Below are 23,763 nucleotides of genomic sequence, written 5' to 3' on the forward strand. Positions count from 1 at the left end.
GGAAAAAAGTTCCATAGAAATCTATTTGGCTATCTTTAAATGATGAAAGTAAAAAACCAGAGCCTATTTGGATGCTGTCTGATGCTACTCATAAAAAAAAGAAATTTTCTAAGCTTAGACAAAAAAAAAAAGTGCTGGTGGGGGAGGGGAAAAAAAGATGTTTGCCAGTTGGTCTAATCGGAGTGAATCTGTCTTGGCTATCCCGATTTATTCAGCCAAAACTGCTTCTCATGTACCCTTTCTGTTTTCTTTTGTTTTTTGGTCTTTTTTGCATTTTTTAGCAGATCAGACTTCACTCTGAATGCATCAGGTATCAGAGCTCATTTGATCTGCAACTTGGCCCATCTTAGATAATATTCCTGCAAAATAAGCACATTTCAATGTCATCTCTTCCTGTATCCAAACTCTGGATGTCCAGTATAACTTTGTGGAACACTAAATAATGAATGGAAAGAAGAGGTATGCTATGTGGTACTGACTCCTCAGAGCATTCGTCATTAAAAGGTGAGTGTCTTTTTTAGCCTGATGCTTATGTTATAACATAATTATTTTCCCCTAATAATAACAGATCCCTGAAATTTGTGAGCACGTCACATGTTTCCCAAGCCACTCTTTCATTTTAATCCTTGCATTTGGTCAACCCACTGTTCTTAACTGCTGGGATGCTGTCCCCACAGAGCTCATGTTCTAGTGGGAGAAGATGGGGAAATGAATGTTTAGAATGCAAAATAAGGAAAATATGAAAAACTACTGCAGTGTTCCTGGAGGACAGAGGAGGAAGCACCCAAGATAGGCTGGGGATATCTGGCAAAGCTTCGCCTCAGTGACTGTATTTATGGGGACACCTGAAAGAGGAGGAATAGGTAGGAGGTGTGTACATTCCAGGCAGAGAAGCTCATTTTCTTGTGATTGTGGAAGATGGAAGGAGATTGTAATTGGGGAACTATGAAATTACCTCGTTTGTTTTTCTTTAATTACAATTTTTTTCTATTTTATTTTAAAGAGAGAGTTGGAGTGGAAGAGAGGGGCAGAGGGAAAGAGAGAGAGAGAGAGAGAGAGAGAGAGAGAAAGAATCTCATGGAGGCTCCATGCTCAGTGCAGAGCCCAACGTAGGGCTCCATCTCATGACCCTGAGATCATGACCTGAGCTGAAATCAATGGTCAGACACTCAACGAACTGAGCCACCCAGGCGCCCCTTAAATTACCTCATTTTTGTTGGAAGTCACACTGACTTGAAATATGGAAGAAACATTAAAAGGCTGAAGAAGGTCAAATGAAATAGGGAAGGTGCTTCATAATGTCAAAAGGGCAGCTTTTTTCATTTGTTGACTTGAAAATCCTGAGTATTTTTGTTGGTGTTAAAATAGGAACTTATTTCAAGGTCCTAAAACTGTCCTCCATTGCTCAAATGACTAAGAGATGTTTCAATAGCTAAATAACCCAATGATCTCATAGGGCTCCAACTTTAGTTGAGCTGGCCTACTGGATAGCATGCAACCCTGAGGTTCTTGGAGCCTGAGATGTGTTCCAACTGTGCCCACCTTTTGGTATTTCACTGCTGTCCCCTCTCAGAACACCAATTCCTAGGAATTAGGGGTGATGTAATAATTGACAGTTTGTAAAAATAAAACAGTAATAGGATTAATCGTATGGCAAATATTCAGGGATTCCTGTTAAGACTGTTCCCATTCTAGCAGTAAAGAGTAAAGCCAAGCATTTAATTGCTAACCCTTGCTCTTTCCTCTATATTTTATCACATGATCACTGTTTGGAACAGAAGGTTTGGAAATTAAACATATGAGGTTCAATATTAGGATATTTCAATTTAATTCCTTTAACAAATCATTAGGTCAAAGGACAAAATCATACTCTTCTCTGGTTAGAATCCAAAAATTATGATAAAAATTGAATATCCACTTTTTCTAAATAAAATAATAATGGAAAGGAAATTTCCTAAAATATACACACACACAACACAAATATTAATTTTAATATTACTACCAATATTATGCTTATTGGTGAAACTCTAAAAACTCTTAAGTAACAAGTAAAGCAAGAATGCCTGTTATCATTGTTGTTATTTAACACATTTTAAAAGTGTAAATCTATGCAAATAGACCAAAAAAACCCCACCAAATCTTAAAAGAAGACAAAAAAAATTGCATTATTTAATTTTTATGTAGTTGTCTCTTTAGAAAATCCAGGCAAATCAGCTGAGAAGTTTTATCACCTTAGAACAATGTCCAAATAATAAAAAGTTCATTAAAATGGCTATAGTTTATACTAAAAATATTCACTTAGAAAACAACTTAAAAATCCACTTCACAACAACATCCAAAATATAAAGTATCTAGCCATAAGCTTAATAAGAAATACACAGAAGATGGCTACAAAACATTCCTGATAGCAATACAAAGAGAACTGATTCATTGGAAAGTCAAATGCTTCTGGATGGAAAGAATATTTCAAACTTTTAGTTCTTAAGTGAATCCATAAATTTAAGGTAAACTCAATAAAATTCACAAAAATACTTCTCAGGTACCTGAAAAATAATTCTAAAGATTATCTGGAGGAACAAAGAAACCAAAAGTTAAGAGTACTAAGAGTAATAAAATGAAAATAATTTGGAGAAACATGTGTCAGATTTTCACATAGATGTGTATGCAATAGTAAAGAAAATTATAATACCAGCACTAGAGTAAATAGAATGGTAAGAATTTAAAGTCCAAAAAAATCTAATACAAGCTGACCCTTGAACAACATGGAGATAGGGGCACTGACCCCCCACACAATCGAAAATCCACTTATAACTTTGACTTCCCCATAACCTAACTACTTATAGCCTACTATTGACCAGAAGCCTTACTGGTAATACAAACAGTCGAGTAACACATATTTTGTATATTATATTATATATTGTATTCCTACAATAAAGTAAGGTGGAGAAAAGACAATGTTACTGAGAAAATCATGAAGAAGAAAAAATACATTTACAGTACCATACTGTATTTATCTAGAAAGAAAATCCATGTGTAAGTGGACCCGTGTCTTTCAAACCCATGTTGTTCGAGGGTCAACTGGATTATGTAACATAGATGATAATAAAGATGGTATGTCAATGCAGGTGGAAAAGACTGACCATTTCTTAAATGATATTTAAGAAATGTCCAACCACTTGAGGTTATATATGTATTTCACATGGATAAATGGTGGAAATGGGAAGCAAGATGTACGAGAAGGAAAATATAGGTGAATATGACATCAATTTTGGATAACGAGAGCATTGCTAAAGATAACATTAAGCAGAGAAAACCTGGTATGAGAAGTGCAACGTCTAATTACAAACATAGCACAATCAGAACCGAAAGGACATTGAAACACTGGGAAAATCTTTTTTTTTTTTTTTTTTTTAATTTTTTTTTTTCAACGTTTATTTATTTTTGGGACAGAGAGAGACAGAGCATGAATGGGGGAGGGGCAGAGAGAGAGGGAGACACAGAATCGGAAACAGGCTCCAGGCTCCGAGCCATCAGCCCAGAGCCCGACGCGGGGCTCGAACTCACGGACCGCGAGATCATGACCTGGCTGAAGTCGGACGCTTAACCGACTGCGCCACCCAGGCGCCCCTGAAACACTGGGAAAATCTATGTAGTAGGTATGCTAGGTCCAAGGTCATTAACATTAAAAGATGAAGACACTTTACATATCAACCGTAAATAGGTGAATATATAATTCACAAAAATGGACATGGGGTGCCTGGATGACTCAGTTGGTTAAACGTCCGACTTTGGCTCAAGTCATGATCTCACAGCCAGTGAGTTTGAGCCCTGCGTCCGGCTCTGTGCTGACAGTTCAGAGCCTGGAGCCTGCTTTGGATTCTGTGTGTGTGCCTCTCTCTCTGCCCCTGCCCTGCTCATGCTCTCTCTCTCTCTCTCTCTCTAAAAAATAAATAAACATTAATTTTTTTTTTAATGGGAAAAGCACATTTAAAAAGAAAAAGGAAATAAATGATCAATGCTTATTTAAAAAATCCTAGGTTTACTAGTAATCAAAGGCATTGAAATTTTAAAATATGATTGTATTTCACTTATCAAATTGCCAATGATTTGAAAAAGTAATAAAACCTAGAGTTGGCTTACATGTGTGGAATACCTATCTTGCTAATGGTATTATAAGTATTTCTGTTAGTATACATATGTCTGATGAGTAGTTTGTCAATTAAATACCAAAAGCTTTTGACCCAATAATTCCACTCTAGAAATTTATCCTAAAATAGTAATTAGATATTTGGCAAAGGTGTGTGAAAACAATGTACTTACACAATGGTTAACTGAGATCAGACATCTTTATAGTGGAAGTTAGGGAGACATTTAGAAGAAAATGTTGACATAAGCGTATTGATGCTGATTGTATGTGTGTATGTGTGTGTGTGTGTGTGTGTGTGTGTACCACATATGTATTATACCATATATATATAGTATATTTATATATATTATATATGTTATATACATATAACATATTTATATATAATTTATATTCATATAAATTATATATGTGTGTATATATATATATATATATATATATATATATATATATTATATAATCCCAAGAAAAAGTCTGGACACATGAAAAAAATAGCAGTGATTGGGGCGCCTGGGTGGCGCAGTCGGTTAAGCGTCCGACTTCAGCCAGGTCACGATCTCGCGGTCCGGGAGTTCGAGCCCCGCGTCGGGCTCTGGGCTGATGGCTCGGAGCCTGGAGCCTGTTTCCGATTCTGTGTCTCCCTCTCTCTCTGCCCCTCCCCCGTTCATGCTCTGTCTCTCTGTCCCAAAAATAAATAAACGTTGAAAAAAAAATTAAAAAAAATAGCAGTGATTATTTCTATATAATATAGTATCAAGTTATTTTATTATTTATAGTAATATTCCTGCTTGTTTGTATTTTCTAACTTTCTTGCAAAGAACATGTGTTAATTATATAGTAGAAGGAAATTATAAAATTCTTGCAAATATATTTTACTAGAAATTATTATGGCTATAATTTAAATTGAACATGAAGTACAGTTTTTCCCCTATTCACAATTTCCCCTGGAACTTTAGATTGATCAATTGAATTCCAGATTTTTCCTCTTCTGAAGACTGTGATTATTTGACTATAGGGTAAACAAAGATTTTTTTTAAAAGAATTAACTAGAAAAGACAAGCTTTCTACTCATAGTATAGTGTGTACACTTGATGGAGCCCTTCAAATACCCAAACTTGTTCGCTGTTGCACTAATGTGCCTTGGGAAAATATCTGAAGCTCCTCATGTCTCATTCTCCTTCCTTATCTAGAAACTGGGGATAAAAATACTCTTGAGTAACCTTGTGGGGCTGTTTGAGGAATTAAGTTTAATAATGGCCATGACAACGTTGTATAAATTAACGAAGAGCTAGATAGATGGGAAGGGTTATTCTCAGTATTTTTTTCTTTGCACTATTCTCATTCATTACACATTTCTTGTGTTTTAAGAGAAGCCATAAGTCTGATATTTTCAAAGCAAATGCATCTCAAAACTGTGGGCAGATCAGCCTCCATCTGGCCAAACAGCACCGTTATTGAAATTAACAGCCCAAGATGGACCTAAGTGTTGAAGAGTCATCCAGTGTTGTACTCTCCGGCTGCCTACTGAGTCACCTGTGAAGCTTGGCTACAGACTGGAGTAAGGGAAAATGAAATAAAAGGCTTGGGTGTATTAAGATGGCTTCTCTTCTCCTATTTCTAAAGATGTGTAATGCTTATGCCAGTTTAGGCAAACACAATCCTGATTATTTACATGGCATAATGGAAGCAAACACTCAAGGAGAAAGAAACCTGATGCTTTTACTCAGCGTGATCTAAACCATTATCTCATGTTTTCTATGGAAAACAGTTTCAGCCGAGAAATTTGGTAACTCAGTAGGCTATTAATAGGATGTGGAATGTGATTACTCCTTTTGGATTACTTCAATATGTAATTACTTTTAGGAGCTAGCAAAGAGACTCTATTAAATGATAATTATAGGACTGTATTTGCTTTAAGGTTTTGTAATACCTCTAAACATAGGAGTTTTCATTAAGTGTTTGCCATAGTTAATAAAGTCATTTTTCTTAAAAAGTAGCAATTCGCTCAAAAGTGGTAGCTCTGCATAGTATTAGTTTTTTTATAGGAAAGGGCAGAGGAAACAGACTGTGTACTGGGCTGGCTCATCTTTTTGAAAATACCGATGGCATTCCTGAAGTACTGTGACAAAGTAAAATACTTACAACTCCCTAGAGAACACTCCATCTTGGTATCATGTTTTCAGAGGGTTAACAGCAACTAAATATTACCGCACACATAAAAGAGAAAGAAGACAAGGCAGGTGATGGAGGTGACGTTGGCACAGTGAGAAAAGCCTAGAAACACCTGCTGGGTCAGGAGGTGTCCAACCATATAGAGATGTTGCTGGGCATCCATCCAGGAGTTAGGCTTCAAATGTTAGTTGGGGATTATAAGAAAACACAGATAAAAGTATGCCCACAAATATTTCAGTAAACAGATCATAAGAGGGGGATGGCATAAGACACATGTTAGAACAGTGGAGTTTTCCAAACAACTGAGTCGATCACCTCACTTTTCATAAAACTAAATGTACGCTGAAATGTTTTATAAGTATCTCCTTCACCACAACACTGGCAAAAGCCTAGGCTCGTGGCAATGTGGCAATCAACCTATCACAAAATAGTTTGGGAATTAGGAGAAATCCAAGAGTGGAAGCAGGGATTCCCATAAACTCAAACGAAGTATACCCATATCTTAGAAAGTGTTATGGGAACACTATGTGTGCTACCTTGTTCAGTTCAGCTGAGTAAGCATTTCTTGAATGCCCACTACATGTGAGGTCTTCCTTCTTTGGAGGAATGCATATTTACAAAAGGAAATTCTTAGATTATACACATGTACCCCTGGAGGTACGTGAGCTCCCAGTCAAGAACTACTCCTCTATCTCAGTGGCCTGCAGACTTAACTCTCAAAGGGGCTTAAGGCACTCACATGTGCCCATAAACCAAAGCTAACAAGTAAAAGAAAACTCTTAGATGAAATATAAAATTAAAGCATTCCAAGTACCATTTCTATTTTGAAATTATAGGAATCATTTAGTGACAGTTTGTTTCATAGGGTTCCTTTAAAACACAGGTCTGTCGTATTAACTTTCTTCACACCCAGGCTCTCAAGAGCATGTCCACTGCAGAAAGCAAAGCATCAGGAGAGAAAATCTGTCAGCACCTAGGACATTTTATCCCACAGTCCCTTTTGATATGTGCTTGATTTTACAAGGCCATAATTAAATGCTCAAATCAGTTCCAGAAATAAAAATGCAGTATGCTAGATCATATCCCCTCAACTCCAAGCAGGATGGGGAACTTCTTTCCTCTAATAATCAACCCAGTAGGGACAGTGCTTAGGGTTGTAACGTCTTGCCTCTGAAAACCTGGGTTTAAAACCTAGGTCTAACTCCTATGTGGCACATTGACTTTGAACAAGTTACTTGATGGTTATGTGCCTCATTTTTTTCATCTTCAAATGGGAATGATAATAATGACATTTACCTATGGTGTGTTGAGGGAAAGAAACGGATGGAGTGTGGGAAGGGTCTTGGCATGTGGTTTGGAACACAGCTACCAAACATAGTTTGGTGTTTATGATTCTGATGAGTGATAACAGAGATGGGGAAAGCAAAAATACTTATTAGGTTAATGTAAGCTCCTATACGCCTGATCTCAGTCACTGGGAAAGCAGTCAATCTATAACCTAGTACTGTGTGGCTAATGAAAGCATGTATGCTCAGGAGGACTACCTTCTAGTCCTATGTCGAACGATGGCATTTGTCTTCCTGCTTCTACAAACTGCATTGTCACGGGTTTCTAGGGACAGCTGTAGACCACCATAGCCTGCCCAGAAGTCAAGAAACTTATTTTCTGATCCTGGCTTGGTACCAACTTTATCAAGGGACTGTATCAGTTTGGGCCTATATGGAAGAACAGCTACTTCAAATAATTTGTAAGTCTAGAACCTCTTTGATGAAATGAGAAGCAGGCATGATATTGAATTTCACCATGTCTACCGTGGCCAAACAATGCTCTGTTCATGCCCTTCAGGCAATAATTCTGCAACCATCTTTAGGTAACAAGCTATGAACCCAACCATACTGCATTAAAACCATGCTTGGGAGGGAAGGCCAGCTGAAAGATTACATTGCCTTACAAAGTTGAACTAATCTCTTATAATGCTTTATTTGATATCAATATTCATTAAGCCATGCTCCCCCCAAGGGTTTATCAACCTCTTAAAAAAGATAAATGAGGTTGTTTGCATATTGACCCTGTAAGCTTCCCCACTTGGTTTCCCCACTGCTTCTTGATATCAAAGCCAATAAAAAAGTAAAATAAAATTACACTCACTTATTCATATGCACCAAATGAGCCCACACGTCTCAAAATAAAGGTGGCATTATTACTTCTTGTTTGTTCTTCAACAGACAGGCATTATTAAGATTAGGGAAAACACTTGTGTTCTGCAATATAAAAGCCATTCATTCTCCATTTCTATTTCTCTGAATGCATAGGAACTTTGGTACAAACCTCTGTTGTCTCTGACTGTGAAATTTGGATTGTGAATGATTTCAGGGGGTAGACTGAAGATAAATCTTGGTCCATTGGCTGTGTCATCCTTGTCATCTGCACTAATTGTAACAATTGGCTGAAAGAGAAAGGTGGCCCATAAATAAATCATGCTGACATTGGCACATCATTTATTCAAAAATTCCGAGCTGGCTGAGAAGCCTGGGTTTAACAAGAGCACAGCTACAGAGCTTAAACTAGGGCTCTGAAGACCTCTTGGGCAGCGGCGGGTATCTCCAGGTGAAGCTCTCAAGATCAAACTCTGTTTCCAAATTGCTTGTACAAAGCCAGAAAAAGGGAAGGCATCATTACCTGGTTAGAAAGTGGCTTGGTCTGATCACTCTCACAGATGAAGCCTTCATAAGGGGCGGCAAACTTGGGGGCATTATCGTTGACATCAAGGACCCTAATGGCCACTGGCACTTTGGCTTCCTGATGCCGGTTGTCTGAAAGAAGAGAGTTCAGACAGTAAATACAAGCCCTCCAGGATATTCCAATGTGTGATCAAGTTTGAGAACCACTGGTCTATAGGTACACAAGCATCCACAAATCTAGGCTCTAAGGATTTAAACAATACTGAGTGGCAGCCTAAAGTGGGAGTCCCCCAGTGATGGCTATAGTGTCAAGATCTCACTTGCCAAATCTATACCCAGTTCTGCCAGAGAAAATGAAAATATCTCTACGTGTTTATATGTCCTCTTCGATACATGACCAAGAATAAATTTTAAACACTGAAAAATATGCTTAAGACTAAAAAATGTATTCTATCTCAGCTGTCTGTCATTTTCCAGAATATATATAGAGTCTGATGGAATAAAACTTGGTAAAGTAGAATCAAAACCCTTAGGAGAATACTTACGGATTTCTGCTGCAAAAACAGATATGTTGAGCCAGGCAGTTTCCTCTCTGTCCAAAGGTTTTGTGGTTTTAATAAAACCATCCTCTGGATTAATAGTGAAAAACCTGTCGAGGTCAGTATGACGATCGATGGAATACCTAAGCGGAATGCAAATAAGGCAATTAGACGGAGACATTCTGAGCAGCTTAATATTTGAATATTTTCTCCATGCTATATTTAAAATAACTTTTTCAATGGATTGCTTCAACTAGGTTTCCTTTTTAATCAAATTTACTTTTTAAACTTCATACATGAATCTTTTATAGAAATCATTCTGCTGCATTGGGCTTCTTTATTCAGTACAATGAATGAAAGAGCTGTTTAGCATATTTGATTGAGAAATGTAATGACATGTTGCATATTTCTTCGTATTTACTACAATCCTCCACCCTCTGAATATTTATGAAACTGCATTTGGGAAGTGGGATTGCCCAAACTACTCAGAAAGTCATAAATGCATCAAACTGTTGCCAGATTTTTGCATACAAAATATTAAATAGTTTCAAGTTTACCTGAATTTATCATAAAGGAGCATTTATGGTACTAAAAAATCAGTTTTCTCCTTATTTTTTTTTTCAACGTTTATTTATTTTTTGGGGGGGACAGAGAGAGACAGAGCATGAACGGGGGAGGGGCAGAGAGAGAGGGAGACACAGAATCGGAAACAGGCTCCAGGCTCTGAGCCATCAGCCCAGAGCCCGACGCGGGGCTCGAACTCACGGACCGCGAGATCATGACCTGGCTGAAGTCGGACGCTTAACCGAGTGCGCCACCCAGGCGCCCCAGTTTTCTCCTTATTTAAAGAAAAATGCTAACTCTAGTTTGAGTGAATTTATTTAGTTTATTTATTTGGTTTTAGGGGTCTCAGGTAGCCTGGGTCTGAATTCCATGATGAAATATGCAAAGCAGTCTTGGTCATTCATCTGTAGAGTGTTCTCCTCATACTTTTATGACGGGCTGTGCCTAATAGCCTAGCCGGAAGGTTTTTAACTACTCCTGTCCACTTAGAAAGCTTGTTTGTTTTTGTAAGAAAAGAGAAAATAATTTCCAGAATATTACTGGACCATGTTTATGGCCCAGTGAGGAGGGAGACGGAGCAAGAAGAATGACCTTTATTGAGGTGTAGTGAGGTAAAATAGCTTGTCCGGGATACCCAGAGTTGTAAATACCAAAGTGCTGGCTTTAATATGTCTGTTCAACACCAAAGCCCCTTTCCTTTTCACTCCACCACACTGTCTCCAAAATGAGGAGCAAAGGTGGTTATATTAAGTCGGGTATATTACTGGGTTCATCATTGGGTGGCTTCCTGCTGTTAGAGGGCTTAGCTGCAGTTTCCTCAAGTTTACAGAATATATATGTCTGAAGGTATTCATCGAAGGTCATAAAAGTCAAGATATATTAAAGGTGGCAAAGACCATGGATGTCAGAGTTTAATCTCTTCCATTTACAAATGATGGGATTTCCAAATGGCCTATTATCTCGTTTCTGGGGGAGCCAACATGAGAACTCAAATCTTCCAATTCTAGATCATGTTGCTTCCAAGAAAGAGGGTTCCACTCATGGAGCAGCACTTCACGGTATAAAAGACACGAGTTCATCTGTGATGTCATTAGACTGTGAAGCTCCGTATGGCAATGGAATGATGAGTCCCCTTCCCCAGGGAGGAAGCTGAAGAGAAACCAGGTACACATGCCTCGCAAATGTCAGGAGAGGCTCAGTAACAGAGCCTTCAGCGGGTAGCCTTCTGTGAAAAGGAGGCAAAAATAATAGATTTTTTCCCCTGCCACCAGGGACTTTACTATCTAGTGGACATGACAAGACACAGTAACTGGGAGAAAGATAATTAACAATTCAAAGCATTATTCTCTAGAAGCGAAGGGCATGAATTTTGGTTTTATAAAGTCCTAGATTCAAGTTCATGCTTCAGTACATCTAAGCTTGGTGATATTGGAAAAGTCCTTAGGTTCTATGAATCTTAGCTTACTTATCTTTTAAACTGGATTATTAACAGTACCTAAGTTTTAGCTTGTCTGTAAGAATTCCATGAAATTATAGATGTTAAGATATATAACCTAGTGCCTTGCATACTGTAAGCAGTACAACAAATAATAGTTGCTTTTCTTTTTTTTTTTTTTTAAGTTTCTTTGAGAGAGAGAGAGAGAGGAACTAGTGGGGGAGGGGCAGAGAGAGAAGGAGAGAGAGAGTCCCAAGCAGGCTCTGTGCTGTCAGCGCAGAGCCCAATGAGGGGATCAAACTCACAAACTGCGAGATCGTGACCCGAGCTCAAACCAAGTTGGAAGTTTAACCGACTGAACCACCCAGGCGCCCCTGCTCTTCTTTTGTTGTTGCTGTCACACACTGTGGACAGATCATGGAAGTTCTTCAATGTCAGTCTACAGAATATGACCTTTATCCTATAGCCAGTGAAGAATCATAGAGGGCTTTTGATCAGAGGAACAATACATGGAATCAGGCTGTCAGGGTGATTAATAAGGTAGGGTGGGCAAGATGGTCTGAGCAAGAGAGAATGGAGGAAGTGCAGAGAGACTTAGCATCTGAATGAGGTGTTGGGGACACAGGCACTGGTATAGGAGTGAGAGGGAACACAAGATTGTGTGATGAAGATAGCACCATTAGGACTCAGCTGATACTTGGAAGGCTGGGAGTCTCCCAGAGAGTTTCTAGCTTGAATGTCATGTCGGAGAGAGGGAGACATTGAGAAACACAAAAAGTCACCTTAGCAGAAAGGAGAGAGATTAGAATTCCACCAGAGATATGCTGCCATGTTAGGAGAGTAACAAGTCAGCTCTCCCTCCAGTTTCACAGAATCAAGGTGGTGTCAGACTTTAAGTATGTCACAATAAGTATGAGCTCAAAAATAAGTTTAAATAAATGAGAGCGCCAGGGAAGGAAAAGGCAAGTGTGTGAAAAGTCACAGCAGAGAGAAGAATAGGTGCAGAGCAGAATCAGGGAGAAAGATCAGCCCTAAGGCAGAGAATCTGGAGCCTTAACTCAATTCAGCCATGCCTGGGCAGGAATGCTCTTGATGAGAGGACAGAGAGAGAAAGATCCAGGTCAAAAGCATGCATCTCAGGGAGCTCCCACTACCTGGACAGGGATCAAACATCAGTGAAGACCCCAGGGTGGTGCTATCGGAGGCAGGAACAGACTACTGCCAAGAAAGGTGAGAAGAGAGACTGTCTCAAAAAGGCAGCAGTGAGGAAAAGTTATCTAATGCTACAGAGTCTGCAAAGCCAGATCTGCAAAATTTCCATGCAGCTAAGAGTCTGTTGGACACTATAGTGTCCTACCCACAAGTCCAAGGACACAAGTTCCCATACAGGTGAAGATAAACAATCAGGAAAATAGTGCGCATAGTGCATAAAAAGCTTTGAATGTTCTATAAATTCTTTGAGGAACAGGGACTGAGCGGGTAAGGTGGGGGGTTGGTTCAAGGGCCGTACTGAGCATCTTTGGATAATTATAGATACGGAAATTGCCTACTTGCACAGAACAGCCACCATTGAAAACATGACCCAAATAACCAATCGCAGATGTGGATCCTGGAGACATGAGGCACAGAGGAAATGAGCAATTGTTCCAAGCGTTTTTACGTCATTGCTCTTCCAAAACGTTGCTAATGCGCCTAGCCAAGCCTAACTCATTTAAAACCCACACCGCAGACATTTTTGAGTAGTTTCAAAGTGTTGTTACACTGACCCTCAGTCATGACATAATGGATCTTTCTGCATAGAGAAAATACCACACTCAAACCTTCTTGGGAAGTCTTCCCATTGGTGGCTGTTTGGCTAGAGTAAGAAGCTCAAAATGGACCGAAGGCAGATCTGAACTAAAATCCAGCCTCCAGTACCCACTGGCTGTGGCACCGAAGAACTCACATCATCCCTTTGAGCCTCAGTACTTCCATCTGTTGCATCCTAAAGTAGTCAGGGCTTCAAAGGATGTCTGAGGATTAGTTTAAATAACTTAGTGCAACACATTGTCTGGGGCTGAGAAGATGTTCATTAAAGGATAATTCTCTTCCTTTCTCCTAAAAGGGATATTCAAGGATTTAAAGGCAACTAACATTTTCATTTGGGATTTCCTCCTGCCCTTTCAGCATTTTCTTTGGTGTCAATAGAAAAACTCCATTGTCCGTGGTAATTGTTTTCATGTTCATATTTGTTTCCTATTTTCCCTCTACTGAGATTTGATTGACAAATAATATGTAATGTAGGCAATGTGGCATTTTGATATAAGTGTACCTTGTGTAATGATTACCATCGTCAAGGTAATTAACATATTCATCACCTCTCATGGTTACCATTTTGTGTTGTGTGTGATGAGAACACTTAAAATGGACTCTTAGAAAACTTCAAGTATATGTTATTAACTATAATCACCAGGCTGTACATTAGATGTCTGGAGCTTATTTATTTTATAACTGTGAGTTGTACCGTATGGCCAATATTTCCCCATTTTCCCATCCCCAGTCTTTAGAAACCACCATTCTACACTCTGTTTCTCAAAGTCTGACTTTTTTAGATTCCACTTACAAGTAATGTCATGCGATGTTTGACTTTCTATGTCTGACTTATGTCTTTTAGCATAATGTCCTCCAAAGTCCTCCAAATTATCACAAATGATGGGATTCCCTTTTCTTTTTAAGTCTAATTTTCTTTATTCATTCATGCATTGACAAATACTGCGGTTGTTTCCATGTCTGGGTTATTGTGAATAATGCAGCAGTGAACATGGGAGTGAAAATATCTCTTCAAGACAGAGCCATTATGGAAAACAGTATAGAGGCTCTGCAAAATGCAGATGGCAGCTGGATCTTTTCTAAGGGCTACAGTTTACCAACCCCAGAACCAGGCAGGCAGTCCCCCTTCGAGTGTGCCAAGGACAGCACACGGCATAAGGTGTCGCTGTGATTTTGCACAGTGAGCACTGTGAGGTGGAAACTGCATCTGATCCATGAGCCGGGTGTCCCAGAAGAATTTCTAGAACAGGTGACACTGAAGTGGAAGTGGGAAAAATGAGTACCGTGTAGCAAGTTTGAAAGAAGGAGGGGCAGAGCTCCCACCTGGAGGGAGAACATGTACAGGTGGGAAGCAGGAACATGTAAGGAGCAAGTTCTGCCTCAGGAATGGGGAGAGTCTTATGCCAAGAGGGAATAGATGGAAAATGAAAGAGATGAATAGGACACGGCAGCCACCGGGGTGCATGGGTGCAAAGAAGAGCCTGCCACTAAATAAGAGAGTTGGGATTATTCTCATGGGAGCAGCAAGGGGGAAACAATTGGATCACTGATAACCAAGTGTGGAGTATGATGTGATATTTAGATGTGCTGTTATAGATGCTCAATCTGCGGGCGCCTGGTGGCTCACTTGGGTAAGCATCTGACTTTGGCTGAGGCCAAGATCTCGCAGTTCATGAGTTCAAGTCCCACAATGGGCTCGCTGCTGACCGCAGGGAGCCCACTTCGGATCCTCTGTCCCCTTCTCTGTGCCCTTCCCTCACTCATGCGCATGCCCTCTCTTTCTCTCAAAACTGAAAATAACATATTTTTTTTAAATGCTCAATGGGGCGCCTGGGTGGCGCAGTCGGTTAAGCGTCCGACTTCAGCCAGGTCACGATCTCGCGGTCCGTGAGTTCGAGCCCCGCGTCGGGCTCTGGGCTGATGCCTCAGAGCCTGGAGCCTGTTTCTGATTCTGTGTCTCCCTCTCTCTCTGCCCCTCCCCCGTTCATGCTCTGTCTCTCTCTGTCCCAAAAAAATAAATAAACGTTAAAAAAATAAAAAATAAAAAATAAAATGCTCAATCTGGCTAGAGAACAAAAGAAGGGTGGGTGAGAAACTGGAGGCAGGGAGACCAGGCTGAAGCAGGGAAGAAGTCCAGGTAATACAGGAAGTAACAGAGGGGCCATGGATGAATAAACACCTGCTAGGATCCAACACCTAGGTAGGTTTCAGGCAGCCGTGCCCTTCTGCCCCGTACATAGCTTGGGTCTGTGACAAGCCTTCTTCTCTGACAATTTTCCTCACCTCCGCATGTCCTTCATCATCTTCATCAGCCTCACTGTTCACTAACACAGGTTGAGGAAAGGGGAAGGCAGGCTTCTGAATCATTTTTCTAGCTAGTTTTTCTAAGTCACAAAAATATCATAATAAGAAAAGCACCCCAAATTTGTGTGGCCCTCTGTTATCTCTTCCAAGTGCCCTGTAGCCATTAGACAGAGCTTGCTCTCCTGGCCTCCTGTTCACTGGCTGTGTCGCTCTGGGCAAGTCACTTTGCCTTGACCATGTCCCCTCAATTTAAGTGAAAATTCCTATAGAATAAAATTGAGAGGATACATTAGAGTATCTGCCTAACATACCTAATGGAGTAACTGGAGCATGGAAAGGTGTTCCATAAATTGTAATGACTATAATTAGTTCACAGTCCTTATCCATACTTCGCTACGGTTCCCCGAGACAAGCCTTGCTATGCGTTGCACCACCGTGTACACTGGGAAGTCTGCTGCAGACAGAAATTATGTAGTTTGAACAAACTCATCCAAAAAGTAGCAGAGGGGAAGTAGAATTCACACCTTCCAAATCGTAGTCTTGTTTACACTGCATTGAACCTGATCATCTTGGATCCTTTTTGAAACTGAAGGATGTGCTTCCCTCAGGACTTTCCTGAAACGTCTTTCCTCTAAAATTCCTCATCCCGGGCTCTTAAATAAATGTCTGTACCTTATCGGGCTGTTGGCAGCATCGGGGTCTTTGGCGTGCACTCTCCCAACCACAGTGCCAGCCGCTGCATTTTCTTGGACTTCATGGATATAACTTGGGGCCAAGAACATGGGGGGCTCATCAGCATCTTCCACTGCAATCTTGACCGTCACAGTGTCCTTGAAAGGCCCGTTGCTGATGAACTTTGGGTCGATGTGCACATTGGCTGCCTCTACCTTCAAGCTGTATGCTCTTTTGGTTTCAAAATCTACAGGCTGGCAAGAAAGAAGACATGATTGGCAACCGGTTCCTTGAAAGAATCATGGAGGAAAAAGACCAGATTGTTTTACAGAGCAGAGTGAATAGTTCCTCAAAGGGAGAAAAATCAGTGTCTATTCAATATCCAATTACCTGAGCCATTTGGTCAGAAAATCAGACAAATCAACTGCTGAAATCTGGAATGTGCTTAATGGGTAATTCCAGGAGCACAATAGACACAGAAGGACCACATCATAGAAAATGAACTTCATTCTACATAACAACAATAAGGCTGTCCAAATCATTCACCAAAATCATCTAAGGAAAGAAATTAAAACACTACAAAAGCAAATATTGTAGCCCATTCTGTAAAGTTGTAAGAATATTCATAATAAAAATACCCACTGAATTTCAGCAAAAGTACGTCTTGTTAGATGGCTGTTGTCCTCTAAACGCACACGCGCGCGCACACACACACACACACACACACACACACAGAGCTGGGTTAATCATATTGATAGCTTAATTTTTAATTTTCTGACCGTTTTCCAAAGTCTGTGATCCTTACCAACACTGGTCCTTAAAATGACTTCAAGTGGTTTATGAGTAATTTCGGTGGATGGATTTGTTGAATGACATTAACTTACTTATTAAGTTACTTATTGATACTATTATTCCTTTTCTAATTCTTCCATTACTAAAAACATCAGGGATACATCAGTATACCTCAGTATATGCTTTTTAACATATATGATATGCTTCCTAATCTCCTTTTGAGAGGCACTGATTCAACTGTTGAGCTAGAATGCAACAGCATCGTTTTGTTTTCCTTGCGTTCATTTCTAGGTTATCTTCCATTTGTGGCAAGTCATATAGGCCAATGAGAATAACACTTCCTTGTTAAAAAAATGCATATATGTTTAAAAGGAGCCCCCTCAAAGGCAAAAATTATCAACAGTATAGATTTTACACAGATTCAAAAAAAAAATTAAGAAGTAGTATTTGAACGACTGCAGTTCTGGAGAAATTGACGGTAAACACTCCCAGGGTCTGAATGAGATGAGACACAGTGAATCAGTCAGCAAAAGGTGAAAAGTAAAATAGTGGTCCAGCAACAAGTTCTGATGCCTCAGAAATAGAACTTTCTAATTAGCACTCCAGATGATGCTGAACGACCAAATGTTTGGAAAAGGTTGGGTCTTTTAAGGTTAGCATCTGCCTGCCATGCTGTTGTCAACTGCCTGGCAAACACTTATTGTGAATGGGCACATAGTCACAGGGTTTAGTCCTGACCTAATTCTACAAAGTTCAAAACTAAGGATGATTTCACTTTCAGGAAGGAGAAACACATTCAAAGTTTTCCCATCATCTGCCCACCCGGCTCAGGGAACACTCTTTTTCCTGAAGTAGAATCACATACAGCTGATGCACCATTCTGGGACTCAGCAGCTCCCCTGTAACCCTTCTTTGGGTTACTGAGCAGCAGAAAGGGATGTTCTTTATGGGCTCCAGATATGAGATTGCTGCAATTTCTCAAACATCTCTGCAATTTTTAGACAAAAACAACAACAACAACAACAAAACTAGAATATGATAGTTCTGAGGCCAGGTAAGGGGAAATTTTCTAATGTCGGGTAGCTTCTTGATGCTCTTAGAGCAGACCTTTTTTGAACTTGATTTAGGCATATGGGTAGGGACCCAGAGCCCTGAGCCATGTTCCCAGTGGAAAGCACTGATGATGTTGAGGCTAATAGAGTCACACTGCAGTCTGACTGATCTTTTCAGATTCCAAGCAAAACTCCCCCAAATCCTTGCCAACATTTGTCTGGAATGCCCTTTCCTAGTTGGGTGAGATTTGACCAAGTCTTCTGGCAATCCTCATTGCCTTGGGAAATCCTCAGCTTTTCTCAGCTGCCTTTCTGAAGTCCCTCATCTCTCGCCCCTGCTAAGTGGGGAGCACTCCAAAGGACTCTGCTGAGTCTTGTTGACTTTTGATTCCCCACTCCCAGGGACAAGTGATCATCTACACCAGTTGTTTTGTCAGAATGGGGAGCAGGTCCGATGGATGAATAACCTTTAAGCATTTACCTACAATTTATACCTTGACTCCTTCCAAAAAAGATTTAAGGTAGTTTCCCCTGTGAACATTTATACCCATGCAATGAGTAGTTGAAATAAAGCTAAATGAGGCAACACACTACATAAACCATAAAAATCTTAATACCCCTCAGTTTACTAATCCAACCTCTGAGAATTCTCCCTGAGGGATTAATTCAACAGAAAACCCAAACAAACAACATTCAAAAATGCCTGGTGTTTGTCAGAAATAATAAAGGGTTATATCTAATCAGGGAAACATACACACAAAACACCAAATCCAACTGTGAGATTTTATTAAGGAAATAATGGTCCATCAATAGGATGAGATGTTATGTAGTCATTAAAAATGATTATGTATATTATATAACAGCATGTAAAATGTTTATGATGTGACATTAAATTAGCAAATCAGATCACTCTATGATTGCAACTGTGTCGAATGTTATATATCCATATGTATATACATGTGGACAAAAAATATAAAAAATAATCAGACATAAAAATAGTTTTATTAAAATAGGGGATATTTAAAATGCCTTCTAATGCTGCTGTCACACTGCTTTATGAGGAGTTTATTTGGTTAAGAGGGAATAGCTCAGAAACCGTGCCAGGTTCTGCAATAAATGGGTGCCCACTTGATCAACGGCATTGCGATGAACAGATTGGATTTTCCTCCCAGTCCACCAAGCCACTGACATGTTTCATTTTTATTTTGCACTGATTCTTCCGTTAGCCACACAGAGACTGTCTGAATATCCTGAGGGCAGATTCTCTCTTATGCACCATTACACCTCTGCCGCTTACTGTGTCTGACACAGTCAATACTCAAGAAGTATTTATTGCTTCCCAAGCTATCCAATACGTGAAGGATTCTACCTCCTAAACATCTCTTGAAACCTTCACCTTCACCTCTTCTGCCTTCTTCAGTTCTTTGTAACTTCCCCCTAGGATTCTAACAACACTGTTGCAACTGGTCCCACAGCATCCATCTCAAAACTCTCAAGACTGACTTATCCAAGTTTCTTAAATGTGCCCTGTTCCCATAATCCAAGCCCTCAGCCCTTCCTCTCCTTATCTATCAGGTAAATTCCTACTTTTCTAGAAGTAAACTTTTACTCCTGTAAGAAGTCATTCATGACCCATATTCATAGATTTTATCACACTTTATTACAGTTCGTTCTCAACTGGGGAGTGATTTTGCTCGACCTCATCCTGGGGATATGAGGCAATGTCTAGAGCTATTTTTAAATCATCACAACAGGTGGGGTAGGGTAGTGTGTGTGCTTACATCTAGCAAGGAGAGGCCAGGGGTGCTACTCGACACCCTACAGTGCACAGAACAGCCCCAGACAACAAAGAAGCATCTGTCCTGAAATGTTGATAGTGCCCAGGCTGAGAAAACAAAACCCGCTCTATTTTCATTGTCTTTTCAGTTAAATGTCCTGTTAAACGGTGACCTCCTTATAGCCAAGACTCTGTCTCTTCAACTTTAGATGCCCAGCCTCTCACAAGGGGCCTGCTGGCAAATGGTAAGAACGCAGTAACTCTTGGCAGAAAAATGAGTGAATGAATTAAGAAATGCATGAAAATGCTACATTTAACAATATTTTAAGAGACAAATATGCCCATGATCTCTCCATACTCTCTTATATTATTAAAACATATACAATGACTTCCATAGGATCCATCATTTATTCTATTAAATTCACCACCTCCCAGATTCTCTTCTTTCCTGGTGGACATTTAGAACTCTGAACTACGAGTTCAAGCAAACATTCTTTTACAAATGAAATAACATCTTACCGTGTTCTAAGCCTAAATTTCAGGGATTTGTAGAAGATTGTTTCTTTGCCTGGAATAAACACATTGAATTGGGGGGAAATGTGCAAATTAATCATATGCAGAGAGCTCATTTGCGATGTGTGAGTTCCATGGAGTGATTTAAATGTTTCAGGATCTTACAGACACAGTATGTGTTTATACCCTGAATACATTGAAAACAGGTGACAACCTTAGCATAACCAACTACCCAATTACTTGAACAGCAGAGGGTGGGAGGCAGGGATTGCTGATGCCAAAGCTCATATGTCCGTGTCAAACAGAAAAGATAGTAATATTAATTAACAAGGTAAGTTGACAGCTCTATGCTAACACACAAGTCACTCATCTATTTCTTTAAATTTTTTAATGTTTATTTTTGAGAGAGAGAGAGAGAGAGAGAGAGAGAGAGAGAGACAGAGACAATGTGAGTGGGGAGGGGCAGAGAGAAAGGGAGGCACAGAATCCGAAGCAGGCTCCAGGCTCTGTGCTGTCAGCACAGAGCCCAACGTGGGGCTCAAAGTCGCAAACCACAAGATCATGACCTGAGCTGAAGTCGGACACTTAACCAACTGAGCCACCCAGGCATCCCACTCAGCTATTTTTCTAGAGGAAAACCAGAGGGAGTGCTTACCCCAGCCCTTCATGGCTAATGATTAGGCTGCGATGGCCACTAATTCATTGTACTAATGTTGGCTTTTCCTACTATCCAAAGTTCATCCCAACTTCCGTACTCTCTTGTGAAAGAGTCACCCCCTACCCTCTCTTTGTTTTGTGTCCCCTAATATATCTCCCCAATCAACAATGTTTCCAAGTATTATGAAAAGTCTGCTTCCTACAGCACATATCTCCCTGCTTCCCTAACTAAAAGATTCCTCCCAGGAATTTCCCCCACCCCACCCCTGCCTGCTCTCCAGCTACTGGCCTCTTTATTGATTCTTCAAATTAATTTTTTATCAGTGTTACAGTCCAATCTTTTCCATCACACCAAGGAGCTTAATATTCATGCTACAAAACGAAGTTGAAAATGAATGCTTGATTAAAACCAAGGTAATCCCATCATCCAATTCAGATTTAATGCTCCATACACTTTGATGATGGAGAGGTGTTGATTTCTCAAGTGGTAAATCGGGTGGGGGGGGGGGCGTTTCAGAAAATACTGTAACTGTTTCTTTACTTGAAAGTGAATCCTTTCTGGATACCTTCAGAATATCTTTCTGGCCCAACTGTCCCCAAAAAATCTTGAATAGGAAGCTGTTCCAGAATACCCAGGTCTGAATTTCATGTCTGTGAATTGCTACCTGTGTGATTATGACGGGGTCAAATTATTTAATCTGTCTGAGTCCCAATCTCTTCATAATTAAATTGAGGTACTATTGCCTATTGGGATAATACTATCTACTTTGTATGATTTTTCTGAAAAATAAATGTTTGTAAGAGGCTCAGGCTTCATCTAGCCTATATTTAGTATTGAGTACATTTTAGATTTTCAGAACAAAACAAGGACAAACAATAAACTCTTTGCTATGAGTTAATTCTGGGACACATTTTTAGAGACAGTTCACCTGACTATTGGGGGGAAGGTCCATTGTGGTTGTTTCTTAGGCTCAATTTTGAAAGAAAATCAAGGAGAGGATTGGCTCAAGTTTCCCAGAAGGCCCAGCAATGTGGTGGCCCTTGGATACTTTCACATAGGAAACGTTCTGAACAGCCTATATTAACAGTTAGCTTGGAAGAGCCAAAGGAGGAACCCCTTCCATGTGGAAAGTGTGCCAAATCACACAAAAACTAACAGGCAGTTGGCCAACATCCCCCCCAGCCCCTTTGCTAGCTCTCTCTGCAGTAACTGAAAGGGATACAGTTCTGTTACCTCCCCAGAGCTGGGAGCTCAACTGCAAAGCCAGATCACCCCCCCTTGCCTATATTCTCCTTTCCTAACCTTCTGCTCTCCATCCCCTGCAGTGTTGCCCTGGCAGAGCTGGCCACACCGCTAACACCCCTGATTCCTCACCCAAACTCACCTTTTTCAGTTTGACCACACCCTCCTGTGTCTCATAGTCCGTGGTGATTTCAAACAATTCCATACCGTCTCCATCAACAATATTGTAGGTGACTAAACCATTTTCTCCAATGTCTGGGTCTTTTGCCTTTACTCTTCCTACTTCCTCCCCGGGGACAGCTGCTTCTGACACAGACATCTGGTATACGCCTAGAAGAAGAAGACATCTATTTTTATTTTCCCTTTTATTTGGCAGCTGTAAGACTTTAGATTTCATGGAATCCCAATAAATTTCTCAAAGGGTTTGAAATTGAACTTTCTATTGATTGAAAACATGAAAGAAGTGAATGGCTGAGAAAGAAGATCCCACATGGCCTGCTTGTCAAAGAAATGTGTTCTACAAAGGGTGATAAAAGAGTATCGGGGTCCAGGGTCATGTGGTGGGGTCACCTGCCACAAGTAAGAAAGGAAAACAATGCTCAGTTACATTTCCCATCAAGAAGTGATGGAGGACCATGTATATATCTTTATACATTCAAAGAGCAAAGTCTTCTTTTCGTGTCTTCAGGATGGTTCACGAATTAATTCCAAGGCACTGCCAGGTACCCAGAAAAACCTCCTTCTCTGTTTGAGAACCTCCCACGGCTCCATATTTTTTTTAAAAAATCAAATGCAAATTTAATCCTTATCAAGGTCATGAGCCTACTAACTCTATATGTGACTCTCCTCTTTCTTTGCCTCCTTCACCATTTGATCAAGCACTACCTTATCTGGAAAGGTTTCTCACAGTATGGTCTGTTCATATATATTTATTTTATATGTACTCAGAACCTAATATATGCCAGGTGCTGCTCTAGGCCCTGGAGACTCAGTAGTAAATGGACTCGTCAAGTTTCTTCCCTTAATGAGGCACACTGAAGAGGAACAAGAAAGCAAATGATATACTGTGATGTCATTGCTAGAAAGAAGGAAAATAAAGTAGGATAAGTGGTAGAGGGTAATGAGACAGTGAGTATGTGTGACTGTGTGTATGAGTGTGTGATGGAGTGTGAAGGGGATCACACCATCACTCATGTGTGAATGTGTGTCTGGGAGTGGGTATGTGGTTGTGTGGTACACATATGCATGGATGAGTGAGAGTGTCTATATGAATATGTCGTGTGTGTGTGTGAATGTATACACTTGTGTTACATGTGCTGTGTGAGAACAAGAAAGAGGGAGAACTGAGAATGATTTGGAATTGGTTGGTCAGAGAAGACATCCCTCAGAAGAAGGCATCAGAACGGACT

At 40.1% G+C, this 23,763-nt stretch overlaps 1 protein-coding gene across 2 annotated transcripts in view; it reads right to left on the bottom strand.

Moving 5' to 3' along the window:
* LOC121045394 (cadherin-11) overlaps nucleotides 1-23,763 on the bottom strand; it is a 153,755-nt gene that overhangs the window by 10,841 nt on the left and 119,151 nt on the right. For both annotated transcript variants that reach the window (XM_040498200.1, XM_040498201.1), the window contains 5 exons: nucleotides 22,497-22,684; nucleotides 16,321-16,574; nucleotides 9,543-9,679; nucleotides 8,996-9,129; nucleotides 8,645-8,762 (listed from right to left, as the gene is read on the bottom strand). In XM_040498200.1, the coding sequence (XP_040354134.1) occupies nucleotides 8,645-8,762; nucleotides 8,996-9,129; nucleotides 9,543-9,679; nucleotides 16,321-16,574; nucleotides 22,497-22,684 (831 nt within the window). The remainder of the gene's footprint in view (nucleotides 1-8,644; nucleotides 8,763-8,995; nucleotides 9,130-9,542; nucleotides 9,680-16,320; nucleotides 16,575-22,496; nucleotides 22,685-23,763) is intronic.

Source organism: Herpailurus yagouaroundi, unplaced genomic scaffold (genome assembly GCF_014898765.1).
Source record: "Herpailurus yagouaroundi ecotype Mexico unplaced genomic scaffold, PumYag 190, whole genome shotgun sequence".
Classification (NCBI taxonomy): Eukaryota; Metazoa; Chordata; class Mammalia; order Carnivora; family Felidae; genus Herpailurus; species Herpailurus yagouaroundi.